At 43.3% G+C, this 17,226-nt stretch overlaps 1 protein-coding gene and 1 pseudogene across 1 annotated transcript in view; one reads left to right on the top strand and one right to left on the bottom strand.

Annotated features, from left to right (window-relative positions):
• The window catches only part of BAIAP2L1 (BAR/IMD domain containing adaptor protein 2 like 1), an 88,297-nt gene that overhangs the window by 14,029 nt on the left and 57,042 nt on the right, over positions 1 to 17,226 (bottom strand). The window contains exons 4-11 of the mRNA XM_069485779.1: positions 12,032 to 12,093; positions 11,857 to 11,928; positions 10,313 to 10,450; positions 9,135 to 9,287; positions 6,740 to 6,907; positions 3,787 to 3,913; positions 1,193 to 1,400; positions 514 to 591 (exon numbers count right to left, since the gene is read on the bottom strand). Of these exons, the coding sequence (XP_069341880.1) occupies positions 514 to 591; positions 1,193 to 1,400; positions 3,787 to 3,913; positions 6,740 to 6,907; positions 9,135 to 9,287; positions 10,313 to 10,450; positions 11,857 to 11,928; positions 12,032 to 12,093 (1,006 nt within the window). The remainder of the gene's footprint in view (positions 1 to 513; positions 592 to 1,192; positions 1,401 to 3,786; positions 3,914 to 6,739; positions 6,908 to 9,134; positions 9,288 to 10,312; positions 10,451 to 11,856; positions 11,929 to 12,031; positions 12,094 to 17,226) is intronic.
• Positions 15,232 to 15,280, top strand: LOC138394934 (U7 small nuclear RNA; annotated as a pseudogene).

Raw genomic sequence — 17,226 nt, 5'->3', positions numbered from 1 at the left:
GTGCTAAGGGAAGCCCAGCACAGACAAAGACAAAGGATGATCCCTGAGGAACGGTGATGTTTGACCGACGGGCAGCAGAGGGGCTGCAGGGGGCACTGAAGAGGGAGGCTAGCGAGGCAGAAGGAAGACAGCACTGCTCAAGAAGCCACGGCAAGAAAACATTCCCAGAAAAGGTGCACAGCAGCGTTAAGGGCTGCCAAGTAAGATAAGGGTGGAAAATGTGCGCCTTGGATTTGGCAACCAGTAGGTGGTGGGGGGCAGCGAGAGGGTTCTGAGAGCTGGAGGGGTAGGGAGGAGGGGGTCTGGGTCAGTCTCCTCACAGCAGATGGTATGTAAAGCTCACGGACAACAGAGACCACCGTGGGGCCGTAAACTCTATTTCTGACTAGTCCACAAGATCCGAGGTTTGACAGTGGGGCTTGCTGCACGTCTAGGTTATAATTCTGCTATGCCTGGAAACACAGGTTAAAGGTTTTCTGTTGCTGGGAGACCTGAGCCACTTTCATGCAGTACCTTGGCGTGGGCATAGTCACTGTTTCCTTTGCATCTTCTTCCAGCAACTTTGTATATGATGACGGGAACCATCCCCTCCTATAGGTGAAGAGTGAGACAAAAAAAAAAAAAAAAAAGACCTTTTTGTGGTATCTGCAGTAGATGAGTGAACAGTAAACACTAAAGAATGTCCTGATGGTAGCTCAGGGGCAGACGGGTCCATTTTCACTATACAGGGCCACATGTGGACTGAATGAAATTAAGGCTTCTTATAAATGAGTATGTACTTTGCATACACACACAAAACAATGTGTATTTTATATATTATATTAATTTGACTTGGATTCCCTTTTTTCATATTGGTTTTATATGTAATATACTTGAAAAATCTACACAGAAAACTGACTCAGTTACATTAAGGCTTGTGTACATACTCATGGTTGACACAATGAGGCTGGCATTTAAACTCTCTATTATATGTGTTAAATCTTAACAAATTATATCTGATATACAGATTCTCCTTGAGAAATCAAAAGCCAATTTTTTAAAAAAAAACAAAAGAATATTTAAAACCACTTTCAGAAAGGTGACTTCATATGGCTTAATAATCTTATTCATGCACTAAATTTACCTGTATATGCACAGACATACAGAAAATAACCTGGGATTACATTAGAACTAAAGTATAAACTTTACGTACACCTTGGAGGTGTCGTGCTCTCCGTAAAGCCAGCCGTCCTTCTCCTCGGGGATGAGGAGTGTGATGACGTCTCCTTGTGCAAAGCTGAGTAAGGTCTTGTTGGTGCCAGCAGTATGTGGGAAAATGGTCTTTACTTTCTGCTTTTTCATCATGTTCAGTCCAGTTGCAACGGAAACTGATCGCTGTAAACTGGCATCTTCTGAAGTATCTGTCAGAGTGAGCGTAGCAGGAACAGCTTTTCAAAGAATGATAACTGATCCACACGTTCAAACGAGCAGACCGCAGAAAACCATCTGTTCCCGTCTTGCCCACACACGCCTTCCACGGAAATTCTAATTGTGTCACAGTTCCTTGCCTCTGTCATTGCCCGGATAGGACAGGGACTATGAGAAAACAGAGGCAGCCTGTGGCCTGAGGGCTCTCGCAGTGCAGAGGAGGGTCCCTGCGGCTGAGGGCTCCTTTCCAGACTGAGAGGACAAGCCGGCACGTGCTGGCTCTAACTGTGCTGATTTGAACTGGGACGGCTCTCCCTAGAGAGGCACACTGCTCCAACACCAAAGGCAGGCTGAGGCAGCAGCTCTAACCCAACTGCCAACATCCACAAAGAAAAGGAGAAAACTGCAAACGCAGATGTTCTTGCCAACCTGGCTGCTTCTCACTCCCAGCGCGGTAAGGACGCAGTAAGGATGACCTCTGTTTATGGGGCCCTCACTAAATGTCAGACAACACTCTCAACCCTTTACAGCCACTGGCTCGCCCAGGCTCCTTCGAAGGAAGGCACCGCCACCATCCACACTGACACATCACACAGCCAGCAAGAGATGAGAGCCAGGGGCCTGGCGGGCAAACCAGCCCCACAGCCATTTCTCATGGAGAAGCATGAGGCTGCCGGTTCATGTCTCAATTCAAACACAGGCTGATTTTTCCCACTCCAGGAAAAAACAAAAAGTGGAATGGAGATTTCTTTTTTTTTTTTTTTTTTGAGACAGAGTCTCGCTCTATTGCCCGGGCTAGAGTGCCGTGGCATCAGCCTAGCTCACAGCAACCTCAAACTCCTGGGCTTAAGCAATCCTACTGCCTCAGCCTCCCGAGTAGCTCGGACTACAGGCATGCGCCACCATGCCCGGCTAACTGAGATTTCTTTTTTTTTTTTTTTTTTTTTTTTTTTGAGACAGAGTCTCACTTTGTTGCCCGGGCTAGAGTGAGTGCCATGGCGTCAGCCTAGCTCACAGCAACCTCAAACTCCTGGGCTCAAGCGATCCTACTGCCTCAGCCTCCCGAGTAGCTGGGACTACAGGCACGCGCCACCATGCCCGGCTAATTTTTTCTATATATATTTTAGTTGTCCATATAATTTCTTTCTATTTTTAGTAGAGACGGGGTCTCGCTCTTGCTCAGGCTGGTCTCGAACTCCTGACCTTGAGCGATCCACCCGCCTCGGCCTCCCAGAGTGCTAGGATTACAGGCGTGAGCCACCACGCCCGGCCGAGATTTCTTTTTTTAAATATTTTTTCCTCACTAAAATTTTGCCAGGCTAATAATACGTCTAGCATATTTAATTTAAAACAATTTCTTCTTTATTCCTGCAAATTCTTCATAGTTACAATATAAACCTTGCTGTCTCCTTAACATGCCACTCTCTAGTTACCTCGGTAGTACGAATCCACCAGCCATTTTTGTTTAGCTTTTACCAACAAGAACCAGAGTTATTTGAATGACTGGGGTGTGTATAGCATTATATATTTTAACTTTGTATTTTATATAACTCACAGTACTTCCTTCAAAGGCCAATGACTACAGACTATCATCTTCCTCTGCTAAGCTAGGCCCGTCATGAGGGAAATCTCTCCTCTTTGGCCCAACAGCTCCAAGCGCTATCATCTGCAGGCTCTCTCTAGCACACAACTCAATTCCCACAACGCTCACACCAAAGGGGCCTAGCAGGCACCCCACACTGGCAGGTCAGGGGCCACAGCACAGGTCTCGAGGGTCCTGGGTGCCAAAGACAGCGTGTAGGAAGAGGGGGGCCTAACCAATGAAGCAGCCTGGAACACCTGCAAACAATAACTGGTCCTGATCTGCTGAGATATAATCAACAAAGTTAAGAAATTTAAGTAGTTAGTACTTAAGCCTCCACAAAGCAGGAGGTGCTGTGTTAGAGACGATGAACAATGCTGATTAGAATTCAGACCAAGCCTATTGGTAAGAATAATAACCATAATTTTGTCACTTGAACTTTTATAGTGTATTAAAAAAAATTTATTACGTTTGTCACCAAATATGGAACACACTGCAAGGCTATGAACATTTTGTCCCATTTAGTTTTAAATATAATAACTCAACGGTATATTTGGTCTGTATAAACATCGATCAGTATAGAATTAGTATATATCACAGAAATGTGTCACTTATCGAAATGTCTTAGGGTCTAGATCTATGTTTTGAGCTTATGCTTCTCCAAGCTAGGGCTGAATGCACCTACTGTACCTGTTTGTTTGCCTTTATCTCACAATACATTTATCCAAAATATTTCACAAATTATTTTTAAAAATTTAAAAAGGTTAACTTCAAAGAAATCAAACTAAGTTTCTTACCTGTTGAATTATTTATCCTTTCTGAATTCTGTGCGACCGTTGCTGGGTTATTAAACATATCAATCAAAGGGCTGGTATATGCTCTGCCTGAAGGGGCTGGGGGCATCTTTGGTGAATATTTCCCAACCTGTGAAAAATTTGTTATTAGTCTAATACAACACCGAACTGGAATTATGCAGATTCCCAGAGCTGGGTTTTTTTTTTTTTTTTAATCACATGCTTTAAATTCCATCTTCTTCCCCAAATTCTCTTAGTTGTAGGGCAATGCCCTGTTTTGAATTATTTCAAGAGTACCACACACTCTTTTTCTTCTCATTTATGCCTTCACTGTCTTAAAAAAAACAAAAAAGTTATTCTCCATTTCTCTGGCAACCAGTAATCTGCTTTTTGTCTCTATTGGTTTTAGGATCCCTCTTAAGTGCTAATTGGCTATAGAATTCTACATTCAATAATTTTTCTGCAGAATTTTGAATGCACTGCTTCATTAACTTCTAACATCTTGTTTTGCTAACAAGAAATCTGCCATCAATCACTTGTCTTTGTAAATAATCTATCTTTTCCCTTTCTGGAAGTTCTTAGAATTTTCTCTTTATCCCCGGTATTCTGAAATTTGACTGTCATCTCTCCGGGTGTTGTTCTTTTCCATTCATGTAGGGTCACTCTGGCTGCTGTGTAGGAGACCAGGCAGGCGGCTACTGCACTAGTCTCTGCGAGGATGATTAGGACGGCAGAGAGGGAGAAAGGCCGGACTTGGGATATGCTTTGAAGGCAGAAACGACAGGATGTGCCCAATGGATGCTGCGGCGTGAGACAGAGGGAGGAGCTGACGTTTCGTGTCTACTGGAAGGATGGAGTTGCCACTTACTGGGGAGGGAAGCCTGGGAAAAGCAGGCTTAGGGTGAAAAAATCAGGGATTTGGTTTTGGACAAGTTGAACTGGAGATTCCCATCAGACAGCAGGTGGTGATGCTGAGTGGGCAGCTGGATCTGTCTCCCGTGCTTTGATGGGTCCACCACTCATTTACCCTCTTTCTGTTTTGTTTTGATTTTTAAAAATCCTTTTTCTATTTGTACACTATGTTTTAGGAAGGTTCTTTGGCTTGCTCTTCTAAGCAGTTCCACTCTGCCAATGAGCTCATCTATTGGTGTTTTTCTTGAGGGAAGGGAAAGGGAAGAAAAAATCCAATTATAAAAAACTCTTGTTTTAGAAAAACTTCAAATGTGTACAAAAGTAGAAGAGAATAGCATAATAAATTTTCCCGTACTCAACACCCAGCTTTGACAATTATCAATTTATGATCAATCTTGTTTCGTGCATACCCTCATCCATCTTTCTGAACTATATGTCTAAATTTATTGAAACAAGTCCTAGACTTATAATTTTAACTATAGATAATCCACTTTTTGATTTGCAAGCTCTCCATCTGATTCTTTGCGGGTGTGATATCCTTTCATCTCTCTCTGGAGGTTTCTCCTCTGCCTACTGACTCTCTTGCTGCTGATACTGCTCATGACGGTTTTTTTTTTTTTTGGAGCCTCTTCACGACGTTGGTTTTCCTCACCTGCTCGGTGATCCCAGGCCTGCCACCTTCATACTGTATAACAGTCCTTCTTCTTACTGTATATTATGGCCTGTGTTTTGCGTGTTCTCATTACTTTTATCGTCATTTTAAGGCAACGTGGGGAGGCACCTGCAGGGGGTGCCCTACCTCTTCATTCCAAACACAGTTGTGCCTCGTAAACAAAAGTCTGCTGCTTGTGGCTTAACACAGGCGGGACAAGGGGAAGGGGGCCCCCCAGCAAGCTACACAAAAAGATGGCCAGGCTCTGTCCTAGTTCTTTTTTTTTTTTTGGAAACAGAGTCTCGCTCTGTTGCCCGGGCTAGGGTGCCGTGGCGTCAGCCTAGCTCACAGCAACCTCAAATTCCTGGGCTGAAGCAATCCTTCTGCCTCAGCCTCCCGAGTAGCTGGGACTACAGGCATGTGTCACCATGCCCACCCAGCCAATTTTTTCTTGTCCAGTTAGTTTCTATCTATTTTTAGTAGAGACGGGGTCTTGCTCTTGCTCAGGCTGGTCTTGTACTCCTGACCTCGAGCGATCCTCCCACCTCGGCCTCCCAGAGTGCTGGGATTACAGGCGTGAGCCACCGCGCCCGGCCTGTCCCACTTCTTGTATCCATGGACTCTGCGCTCCCTGCTTCCAGGATCAACTCCACCCTCCGCAGCAGCCTGGCCCTGCACAAGCCTGGGGCTGAGGTTTCCTTCTGTTTTGATTCTGCAAACACTGATCCTGCCTCTCTCTTTTAGGGACTCCTTCAGTGTTTCTGGTCCATTGATGGCACCTTCTCTTCCTTTCCTGTGGGTAGCTGGCTCGGTTTTAGGGTCTTTATTGTCAATTCAGGGGTTTTTAGATGGTCAGAAAGGGCTCCCACATGTTCAAACTACCTGCTGGATCCAAATCTCTGTGTGTGTGTGTGTGTGTGTGTGTGAGAGAGAGAGAGAGAGAGACAGAGAAGTAAGAAAGCTCAGGTGGAAAGAATAGCAAACTGCGATGTGTGAATTCACTACTGTGAATACTTTGGTGACTATTTTTTCCTGAAGTGTCTTACATTGTGAAGAATGGCATCAGAGTATTTCTAATCTATTCTCTGAGACAACTATACTCCTTCATTGGGAATAAACTCACAAAGTTGGAATCATTACAATTAAAAACAGTAATAAAATTTCCAAAACAAAGATAACAGTGCTAAACATATTGATAGTATTAAATATTTACACAGCTAATTTCAAATGTAAGGGGATAAAGGTGAGAAAAAGTGGGACCTAGAAATAAGAAATAATAAGGGAGGACTTGTGATTTTCACCAGCAAAGGTGGCCTAGGTCCTTCAAGTAAACTTGGCCCAAATCAAGTTCATAAACACACAACTGAAATCACAGAGATAACTGGTTCCTACCATGTTGCTTCTCTCGATCATGGGTGATGGCTGAGGTGTTCCAGATACTGGCGTAGAGATTGGAGTCTTTATTTCTTCTATCATATTCATGATTTTCTCTGGTACTTTGGTGGCATCACCACAGGTTTCCTGCCACCTGGGCAGTTTGGAATTAAGTAATTCTGCAGACTATAAATCCAAAAGAAACAACACTAAAGACAAAGGTGCACTGTTTGAAGAGCTGACAAAATTACATCAAATAGTATCACTGATAACATTACTGGCTGGCCACCGGAAGTGGGGGAGCTCCGAGTTAAATTCAGTGAGTGGTTTAAGCATCTATGAGTATCTGCTGTGACTCACTTGCTGAGAAGGACACAGGCTCCCTCAGTGTGAATACAGAACCTAAGACTAATACGGGGACTGTAAATGATTAAGAACAAGTCCAAAAATGAAAAGGGAAAGGTTGAGCAATCTGTATGAATCCCCACTATTTTCCAGGCAGCCCCAGAAGTGCCAATCATGGCTCCCTTCCTCCCACCCTTCTGAAAGCAGCACCCCTGGCACAGGCGACAGGCCCCACAGCCCAATTCACATGTTAGAGAAGTGAATCAGATTCTGTCTTGAGAAGTCTGTATGGGACAGAGGTAGAAGTGTGGTGGGCAGCGCTGAGGGATGCCCCGCCACAGGCCGACAGAGGCTTTACGGAGCAGAGACACAGACTGGCAACGATGAGACCCCACAGGCCTGGAGGCCAGGCTGAGGCGGCCCTCCTGTTCCCACGGGCCTGGCTCTGCTCTAGCAGCGGACCCCCAAAGGCTCTCCAAAGCCTATCAGTGAACCCCCTTTCCAGGGCAGCAATCTGGTTGGAAAAGGGAAGTTGGGGGCCTGTCTTGCAGCCATTTGCATGGCAATCAGACTGTTTTTACTCAGGCTCTGTGTTTATCAGGGGTGGATCAGTGCTGAGGTAAATCCTAGAGGAGGGCATAGCCCCTCCCCATTCCACCCTGTCCCATCTGTCACCCTGACACACTGGGGCAGTGCCACATGGTGGACCAATTGCTTGGGCCTGCTTCACCCAAGAGCCACTGAAAGGACTGGGACGCTTTAGCTGGGATGAGAGAAGTCACAAAAGCTCTTTTCAGATAGTTGAAGAAACTTCGAGTATAGAAAGATTTGTGTCACCCTATGAAGCCTAACTGGGACCCAAAGTTAAGTCTAAGAAAGACTTTGCCAACAACTAGAGCTCTCTGAAAATAGGCCAGGTTGCTTCATGGCATCGTGGGGTGTTGCCATGGGAAAAGAGCTTCAAGGTCGCTCTGTCCTTCCCCAGCCTACGCCCCTGCTGCAGCAGGACACCCTCACCATGGGACAGAAGTTTCACAAGCTAACTTGACATTGCTGAAACCAGTACAGACGCACTGTCAACAGGAGTGATCATCTACTACAGCAATTCTTTCCTTTGCTATAACAATTTTAGATTTTAGGTATTTAGGTTAGGTAGGAGAATATCCTTAAAGTTGTAAAAACTTGATAGAATGAATAACATGCATACATACAAGGCCAAGGTTTTTTTCCCCATGAAAAAAAGAAGTTGATTTGTATTTAAGCTCTTGCAAAGCTTCTCATATTATGGAGCACTCTACATTATTTTATTATGAACAACAAATAATTTGACCTTAACCAGTGCTAGCTTTGGATGGTGACACAAGCCTAAAAGAATTCATAATTTTAAAAAAAGGGCAAAGGAAATTTGTGTAATGATTCCTGTGTGTGTGTGTGTGTGTGTGTGTGTGTGAGTGTGTGGTGCCTAACCTCACAGCCTCACATGTTGGAAGGAGGGGATAAGGGCATTCAGTTGAGGAAGTCTTGGGCGAACACCTTGAAGGAGGGAACACGTGAAAAAACCCCACTGTTCTAATGGATGGGAAGGGGGCCCATGGCCTGGGGCAGAACTGCCAGTGACCCCCGTTCATGGATCCTAGAGGGAAGCATCTCAAACCCCTGGGGGCAGGCGATGGCCCTGGGGCCAGCTGGGGCTCTCGTCACTCTGGCAAAGACACTGATGCTGAGGATGCAGGAGAAAGAGCCTGAGAGAAGCCGACTTGCAGGGGACGACAGGAAAGGTGCCACTTCTCAATAATTAGCATTATTTCATTAGGGATTTAAAATAGAGATGTATTACTAAATTAGTTAATTAAATACTATAAGCCGACAGACATCTGACCATTTCATCTGCATTTCTATACATTTATATATTCAAGTTGCCCAAAAACCGTTTCTTTGGAGACTTTCTCATTGGCGAAATAGGCCCGTTGCTTTCTATTGGGCTAAACGGAAGGTGAAGCACCTCAAGGGCATTTCAACAGGAAATAAAGTTATTAATACAATCGACGTAATCTGCCCTCACACCCACCTGTAGGTGATAATAATGGATGTGATTTGCAAAGCCACAGTGTTTGTCAACCAGGAAGCAGAAGCGCCTTTTCTCTTCTAGTAGAGCTTCTTTGCAGCCATCTGCAATGAATTTCTGGATTTCACTCTGGCGAGAAGTAACAGTCTCTATGTACTAAAAAAATAAATAAATAAATAGAATAAATAAATAAATATTATACAAGTATGACACAGAGCATCAGACAGCTGCACAGCATGAGATTTCTCTTCTGTCATCTTTACACTTGGTTTATTTTGATAATGGAGTAAATACTAAATGCAGACACACAAAGACAAAAGAAGTTGTAACCTGGACCGAGTAGATTTCATTCTCATTAAGATCCCTGAACCAAGCGTGGAGAGATGGTGCCAAAGGCTTTACATTCCCACTGGGCGGGATCTGCACAAAATATTACTTTGTACTGCAGGGATGTGACTCTGTCCTACTGGAAAGCACCATGGGCTTTGGAACCAGAAAGTCCCAGGTTCAAACCCCAGTTCCAAATGCCACTATGACTTAACCTAAGCCTCATTCTCCCCATCTGTACAATGGGGATAGTAGTGCCAGTCATGAGAGTACCTTCTTCCCGAATCAGGAAAAAAGGTCAATGTTTTTAGGAGGCCACTAATTATTCTGAACTCTGGAAAACTCTGCAGCCTTTAGCTCTAAGTCAAAAGCTTATTTTTAAAAATTGGTACATAATATTTGCACATTATTTATGGGGTACGTGTGATATTTTGCTACATGCATGGAATGTGTAATGATCAAGTCGGGGTACTTAGGATATCCAGCACCTCGGGTATCCGCATTTCTTTGTGTTGGGAACATTTTAAGAACTCTTTTCTAGCTATTTTGAAATAAACAGTTAACAACAGTCACCCTGACTCTGCTATCGAATGTTAGAACTTATTCCTTTCAGTTGTACCCACCGGTTTGTACCCACGGACCAACCTCTCCTCACCCCCTACCCCTGCCCAGCCTCTGGTAACCACCATCCTACTCTCCACCTCCGTGAGCTCAACTTCAAAATGCTTATTTTTAACTTCAGCAGTAGCACAACATCGAGTAGATACAGTACAGGCTGACTGAGGTAAGCAGGCCTCCTCTTAAACTGTATACATTACCAACAATGAAAGAAAAAATATAGCTGAAAAGTTCACCTCGATTTCTTTGTGTTCATATTTTAGTGCATTTCGTCCTCCTTGGCTTTTCCTTCGGATCTTCTTCAGCTCAGCTTGAGATTTCTCCAAAGAATCTAATTTATTCTTGTGTTCTGCTTGGTATCTTTTTAGAGTTGCCTGTAAGTTAAATGTTGTGCTTATTTTCTGGGGCACCATACAAACTATCACACAGTTACTTTTGCTCACACCTGCACTGTGTGTGGCTTACTGGGGCCCTGACACCCTCAAGCCACACCTCACACCATCCTCTGCTGGCCAGGACCTCACACACCCTCAGTTCCCACCATCCTCACAATGGCCAGGACCTCACACCCTTGGCTCACACCATTCTCCCGCTGTTCAAGACCTCTTCACACCCTTGGCTCACACCATCTTCATGCTAGCCAGGGGCCTTCACACCTTCAGCTCATGCAGCCTCCCTGCATTCAACTTTAATGTCTTGGCTTTGTCTGTTCTAAAGTTCCCTGTTTACATGAGGTGTCATGACCAGAAGGGCAGCTCTCTGAAGCCAACAATGTCTTCTCTTTCTTTTATTCTTTCTTTCCTCAAAGGTTTTTGGATACTGGGTGGTCCGTAAGTGCTTTGGTGAATAAACAATATTAAATCACATGTTCCTGACTGTTTTATGATTTACAATCTCAAGAAACAGGATGAATTAAGTGCAATCGCTTACAGCTGTTTTAGGTGCTATGTATAGCAGCGTTGAAGAGCACAGGATCTGGAGCCTAAAAGACTGCACTGGAATTCTAATCCATGTTTTCCCTATAATCTTGTAAAGTGAAGATAATATGGGTATCTATGTTTTGGAGTTTCTACAGGGATAAAAATCAGATAACATGTGTAAAGCACCTGGCATTAAATACATCTCAGCAGTTGTAGGTGGGCCTGTGAGCTCCTGCCAGGAGTGCACAGAGTGTGTGCACACATGGGCAGCAGGCCTAAGGGGCCACAGGATAATTTCAGAGTAACCCATACCGCTTACTACCATAAGAAGGTCTTGGTGAGAAGAAAGTATGTTCTCTATAGCAGCAAGGGAAGATGGCAAGAGCCCTGTGTACTGGGGCCCTAGGGCCAGCCTGAAGGAGACCTGTAGAAAACTGCTACAATGGACAAAACCAGGTGGCAGGCAAGAGACACAATGCAGAAGTCTCTGTAGAAGGGACCTGGGAGCCCCAGATGGTGTTCGCCCACGCACCACTCACATCCTGAAGTGCTGGTTTGTGAAGCAACAGCTGCAGTAGCACAGACACGGATGTCCTATCACATTTGGGTGTTCTGGAAGCAGTGTGATTTCTTGCAATATTTTTTTCTATGCTTTTTAATAAAGATCCCAAGTGTCAGCAAAAACTAGCCCACTCAGCCCAAAGGGACTCTGTGGGTTTTATGCGTCCAAGTATGGATCGACACCAAGCCAAAGCTCCACTCCTATTTGCTGCTGCTGAATAAACAGCGGGAAAAAGTGCTCCCTGGGCTGAGCAATCAGGCGCCCCAGCACTGGGGGTTGAGAAAAACCACGTACTTACATTCATATACTTCACATCAAGTTCTGTCTTCTTCTCCAGCTCATGTATAATCTCTTTATGAAATTTTTTGAACTGTTGGCAAAAGAAAATAAAACATTCACTCCAAATTTAAGACTTTAAGCAAAATAAATTAAGAAAAATATAAATTTTGTAAATATAAAACCAGATCACGTACATTTTCATCAAGACTCTCATTGAGTTTCTTGTGGGTACTTGAAATCTCTATGAGAACATGGCCTGTGAACAAAACCAGATATGTTAGGGGGGAAAAGCCATCGCATAGTTTTGTATCAGGGAAAGGGAAACAGTGCAGGGAAACACATGCTGTCCTTGAGGTCTTTAAGTATCATGCCCAAGACACATCAGGAACACAACTGGGTCCCCATGGTGGGTTCCAGAGGGACACACAACTGAGAGCAACTTTACTCTACAACATTGTTAATCAAAAGAATGCCAACTTTGTCTTCAAATGCACATTGTTCTTTCTATATTTACTTGTTCCCTAAGCCAAATTCTATGTATCTGATTTAATTTTGAAATTCTCTCATAAAAGATTACCTTGGTCATCATAGTAGCTAACTATAGGAGCAAATGATTTATTTTTATCTAATTTCCAGAGTAATCTGATTATCTGTCAGGCACAAGACATGAAGGCTGTTTTTTTTTTTTTTTTTTCACATATTAGTTCTTGTATAGTTTTGGAAAATATAACCACCAGGGGAAACTGCAGCAGTGACAGTGTTCTGCTTCGTGTCTCCTGGGGTTACACCAATCTCTGAAACAAGTATAGTCACAAGACAGAAGAGAATGTTCTAGGGTAGAGGAGCCTTACTCCGGAAAGCAACTATAGGACCACTGTGCAATAGGCACATCTCCCTTGCAGTTAGTGGCAGTGTGCTGTCTCTGCCAACTTATCTGCAGGAACCAAATAAGTATCTTAGGGTCTAATACCTAAGAAATAAGAAAACATGTAGGATCATTTGGACCTCCCCCCGCAAACCATATCAAACAACAACAAAATGTGCTGGTGGGTCATCCTACAGTTCACTGGACAGATAAAAAGGAATTCTTATGGGGAACTGAAAGGCTGTAAGGAGGAAGAATTAAAATTAGGACTGTGGTATAACATGGGCAAAGAGAAAAAGAAAACAGACTAGACATGGCCTTGGCTATGACTTCTATACAAATGACTCTATCATGCCCTGTTCTAGAAACACTTTAAGACATCTGACTCTGAAACTGACAGTGTGGAATTCCCCTCATCTTGACGCAGAAATTTAAGCCCCTCCTGAACACGTCCACCTGGATGCCCCATTAGGCACCTCATGTTCACTGACTACCCTGTATTCTCTGATCCCAGCTCCTGGCTGCCAGCCAGCCAGCCAGTCACCAGAGGTCGACCCCTCGCCTACATGACATACTCAACGACAAAGACTCATTCCCTTGTGTGTCATTCCCAAGGGTGCCATCACTTGGGCCACCTTGAGGGTGGAACCCCTTACTTATCCTGCTGCCTCTGGCAACAACTCTGCCAGCCTTTCCTGAGCTCTGTGATCCCTTCCCTGTCCAGGAGGGAAGGCATGGAGGATGACAACGTGAAGCCACAAAGACATGTTTACCCAATAATCTGTTCCATTGCCCAACATTCACATCCTGCCTCCATGTTCACAAACGGGCCTCTTAGGAGGTTATTTCTCTACTCCCAACCCTAATACCTGGTTCAAGCCCTTGTTCTCTCTTTTGACCCCAGCTTGTTCTGGGTCGTCTTCCTCACGTATGCCAGGGATCTTTCCAAAATGCAAGTGTAATATGTCACAAATACCTACTACCCCGCACGGTGTCCCAAAGAAACCAGCTCCTGAGCAAAACATCCAAAGCCCTCCACGAACTGTGCTGCCTAAACCATGGCAGGTGGTGGGGACAGAGGATCTCCTAGAAGTATAACCTTGCAGGGTTATACGTTGTGAGGTGACAGGTATATAGCCCGGTCCCTGAACACCATGTGATTCTGAGATGCTCCAGTGGAATAACTTCCTGGACAAACACAAGAGAGGGAGGACAGACCCATCCTCAGTACTCAGGGTTCCACCCACCAAGTCGGCAAGCTTCCCACTCCACATCCTTAATGATGTTGACTTCATTCTCCTAAAACTCAACGTGAAGAAACAAACAAACCAGAATTTTTCACAAAAGAAGCCTTCACATGACCAAGAATATAAGTGCATTAATATGTAATTTTATATCCATTTAGTCATTTCAGATAAAATAATCAGAGTTACTTTTGCATCTGTTTTAAACCCATAAACAATTCCTTGTTGGAGATGAAAAATAAACAAACACAAAACCAAATTCAATTATTACAAAAAAATCAAGTGCTTTCTTCTTGGCAAAGCAGATCTACTTAAAAAAATAAATGTCTAAAAATAATTTTGCTTAAATCATTCAGTGATTTGGGCTAGAAGAAAGGCATTCACATTTTTTCTCATACTGTTTTCTTTCATGAACTTTATTTCTACAACCTTACATAATGTGGATCCCTGAGAAGGATGCTGCCAAAACCAGTGTGTACTAGGGCGGACACTCTTGTGGATGCCAACGCCATTGAACTTGGTGCTCTGGCCTTGCCGGCCCCAGCCCCCCAACACCCCTCGGCACGCACCATGCTCCTGCCCGTGGTTTCCCTGCAGCGTGGTGGGGAGGCTCAGTGAAACAGCCCATTCACTCTGCGGGAGGAAGGGAACACCTGACCTTGTTATTCTTGTCCCTCACTGTTCATGGAATTCAAATGCCGGCCTCACAGCAGCAGCCACTGAGTCCTCAGTCATAAAAAGGATTAAGAGACATTTTGGCTGAGATTATGCAAGCTGCCAAAAGTGTATCTTGAAACAGAGGATGAAAACAGCCTTTATGTTCAATCTGCAGAAGTTTAATCTTAAATAGAGCAAGTGTGACTTTATGTTTAAAATGTTATGCCACAGGCGTTTGTTTACTTAGTCCTATAACCTCCTTTTTCATAAGTTATATTTGAGATGGGGAAAAAACCCTGAAAGCATTCAAGAGTGGAGTCGAGAAAGTACAGCCCAGATTCAAAAGGAGCAGAACTAAGTACATGCCCCAACAGGAATCCACATCACTGTGTGTGCACTAAGTCGATCGCTTCCTCATTTCCCCCTCTTAGGTTTTGAGTCACTGTTTTGGGAAGAAACTCATAGTAATTACATTAATGTAACTCAGTCTGAATAAACTGTACACTTAAGTGGCAATATTGAAATAATCTCAATTAAATATATACATATTTCAAAATCATGAACTCAACATAAGTAAAAGACAATGCCTACCATCAACTTTTCCCCAAAATTCATACAGATAATGGCTAAGTATTATAGCTTTTTTTAGAGTTTGTCTAGCAGGTTTTGGAACCCTTCTCCAAATGGCTAATAGTGGCATCCATCTAATTTTAGGCACCATGAACAAATACGTCCAACATTTTGCACAATACAGTATCAAGATACACATTTAGCCACAGGCAGTATGGAGTTAAAACAAAATGTTAACAAAATTTAAGGACTATTACTGGTATAAACACACAGAAAATTTTCCTTTGAAATGTCGTCACTGGACTATTAATACATTTTCAACTAGGTAATTCTTCGTCAATTCACAGTATAAATTTTAGAGGAACCAGATGGAGAGCACTGTTGGACTTGAACAGCACAGAATACGGAGGCATGAAGATTCTTTCCATTTATATCTAGTCATGGATGATCAGAACACATGAACACAGAGCAATGACTGAGTCACACATGACTTCCTACATGTTATGACAAGTGGGATCAGACAATAAAATGACAGCGTGGAAGCCAACCCACTACTGGCCTAAAGGTACACTGCACAGATTAAAGTAAAACCAAAAATGCCACTGGACAAAAAGGATAGAATTCTAACAATTTTCCAACTACTGGATGTGATGAGGAGAAAACAAAGGAAGTAAAAGCAAATGACACACACAGGATATGTTAAATAAACAACTATATACTCTGAAGATCAGAGTCGCCCACACTGCACTAGTGTAGAGGCAGATTAGTAACCATGAACTTGACCAGACTTGAAAGGCCTTGTCAGCATCTCAGAATAGACCTCGATGGCAGCCCCCCTGCAGTCCCTGGGTGCAGTCAGAGGTGAGGTGCTCCTCTGGTCACTACCAACAGTGCACAGCAAGCACTGTGCACGGCACGGTGAGCATTTCATCGAACATTTCTCCAAAAGTCTAGCTTCTAACTTAACAAACTACAGTACTACATTCTAATTAATGTAATTAGACAGTAATCATTCTACAATTATGCTAAAAAACGAGCAAATAAATAAATTACGAGGGGGCATGTCACAAGAGTCAGCTTGAAGGAGCCAGTACTAGCCAAATATGGGACGATTTGTGCACCAAAATGTTAAGGGCAGTGGTAGATTGTAAATCATTGAAAAGTCTAGGAATCTGAGTCTATAGAAAATTGCTTTAAAAAAAAAAAAGAGAGAGAAAGAAGTGGGGTACACGGAGGGCTCTTGCTAGAAGTACCAGAGAGGTAACTCTTGCTTAGTACCAATTAGTAAATGAGGAGGTAGTGTCAGAGATGAAAAATCATCACAGTGAAGCCTGGTTTGGGACAAGACCATTAAGAGATGCTAAACTGGGGCACAAATGTTGATGAGGAACAAGATAGTTGCATAGTCTGAAAGTGTTTCTCTATAGATTGCTTATTATTGTAGAAGCACAGAAAAAATATTAACTATATAGTGTAGAAATCAGACAACACCTTCACTGAACAACCAAAATTAATGTCACAAATGAGAGAAAGTGAACACAGTTACACAAATTTGATACTTAGTGGACACAAAATGACTTGGATAGCATTTCAGCCAAGGATGTATAACCTGAATCCAATCACGAAGATCTGGCATTTGAAAGTTAAGATTTTTGTGTCCCTGACTACTCACCCCCCTCAGCATTTCTGATACAGTCAGGACCCCCACACCAAGTCTTTATTGCAGTATTAAATTTATTTACTTATTTATTTTTATAGAAGAATAAAATGGTTTCATCCTCCTCTCTGGTGGTTAACCCAGTGCTGGTTGATGGAGGTAAGGGAGAGATGTGGAGGTGTGTTGATGGGAGAGATAATATTGATCCTCTACTTATTTAACAGTTATATCTCTGGCAACCTCAATCTTAGAAAATAATAGCTATGGTCAAAGACCTGCAAGTGAAAAGTCCTCTAAGCCAAACAAAGTTGCAACCACAAACCCAAACATTTTTTTGTTCTTGGACAGTAGAGTCCCTTTTAGACACAGAACAAATAAAACTTAATTTTATATATA

Source organism: Eulemur rufifrons, chromosome 14, assembly GCF_041146395.1.
Source record: "Eulemur rufifrons isolate Redbay chromosome 14, OSU_ERuf_1, whole genome shotgun sequence".
Lineage (NCBI taxonomy): Eukaryota > Metazoa > Chordata > Mammalia > Primates > Lemuridae > Eulemur > Eulemur rufifrons.
This window is presented reverse-complemented; position numbering and strand designations above follow the sequence as displayed.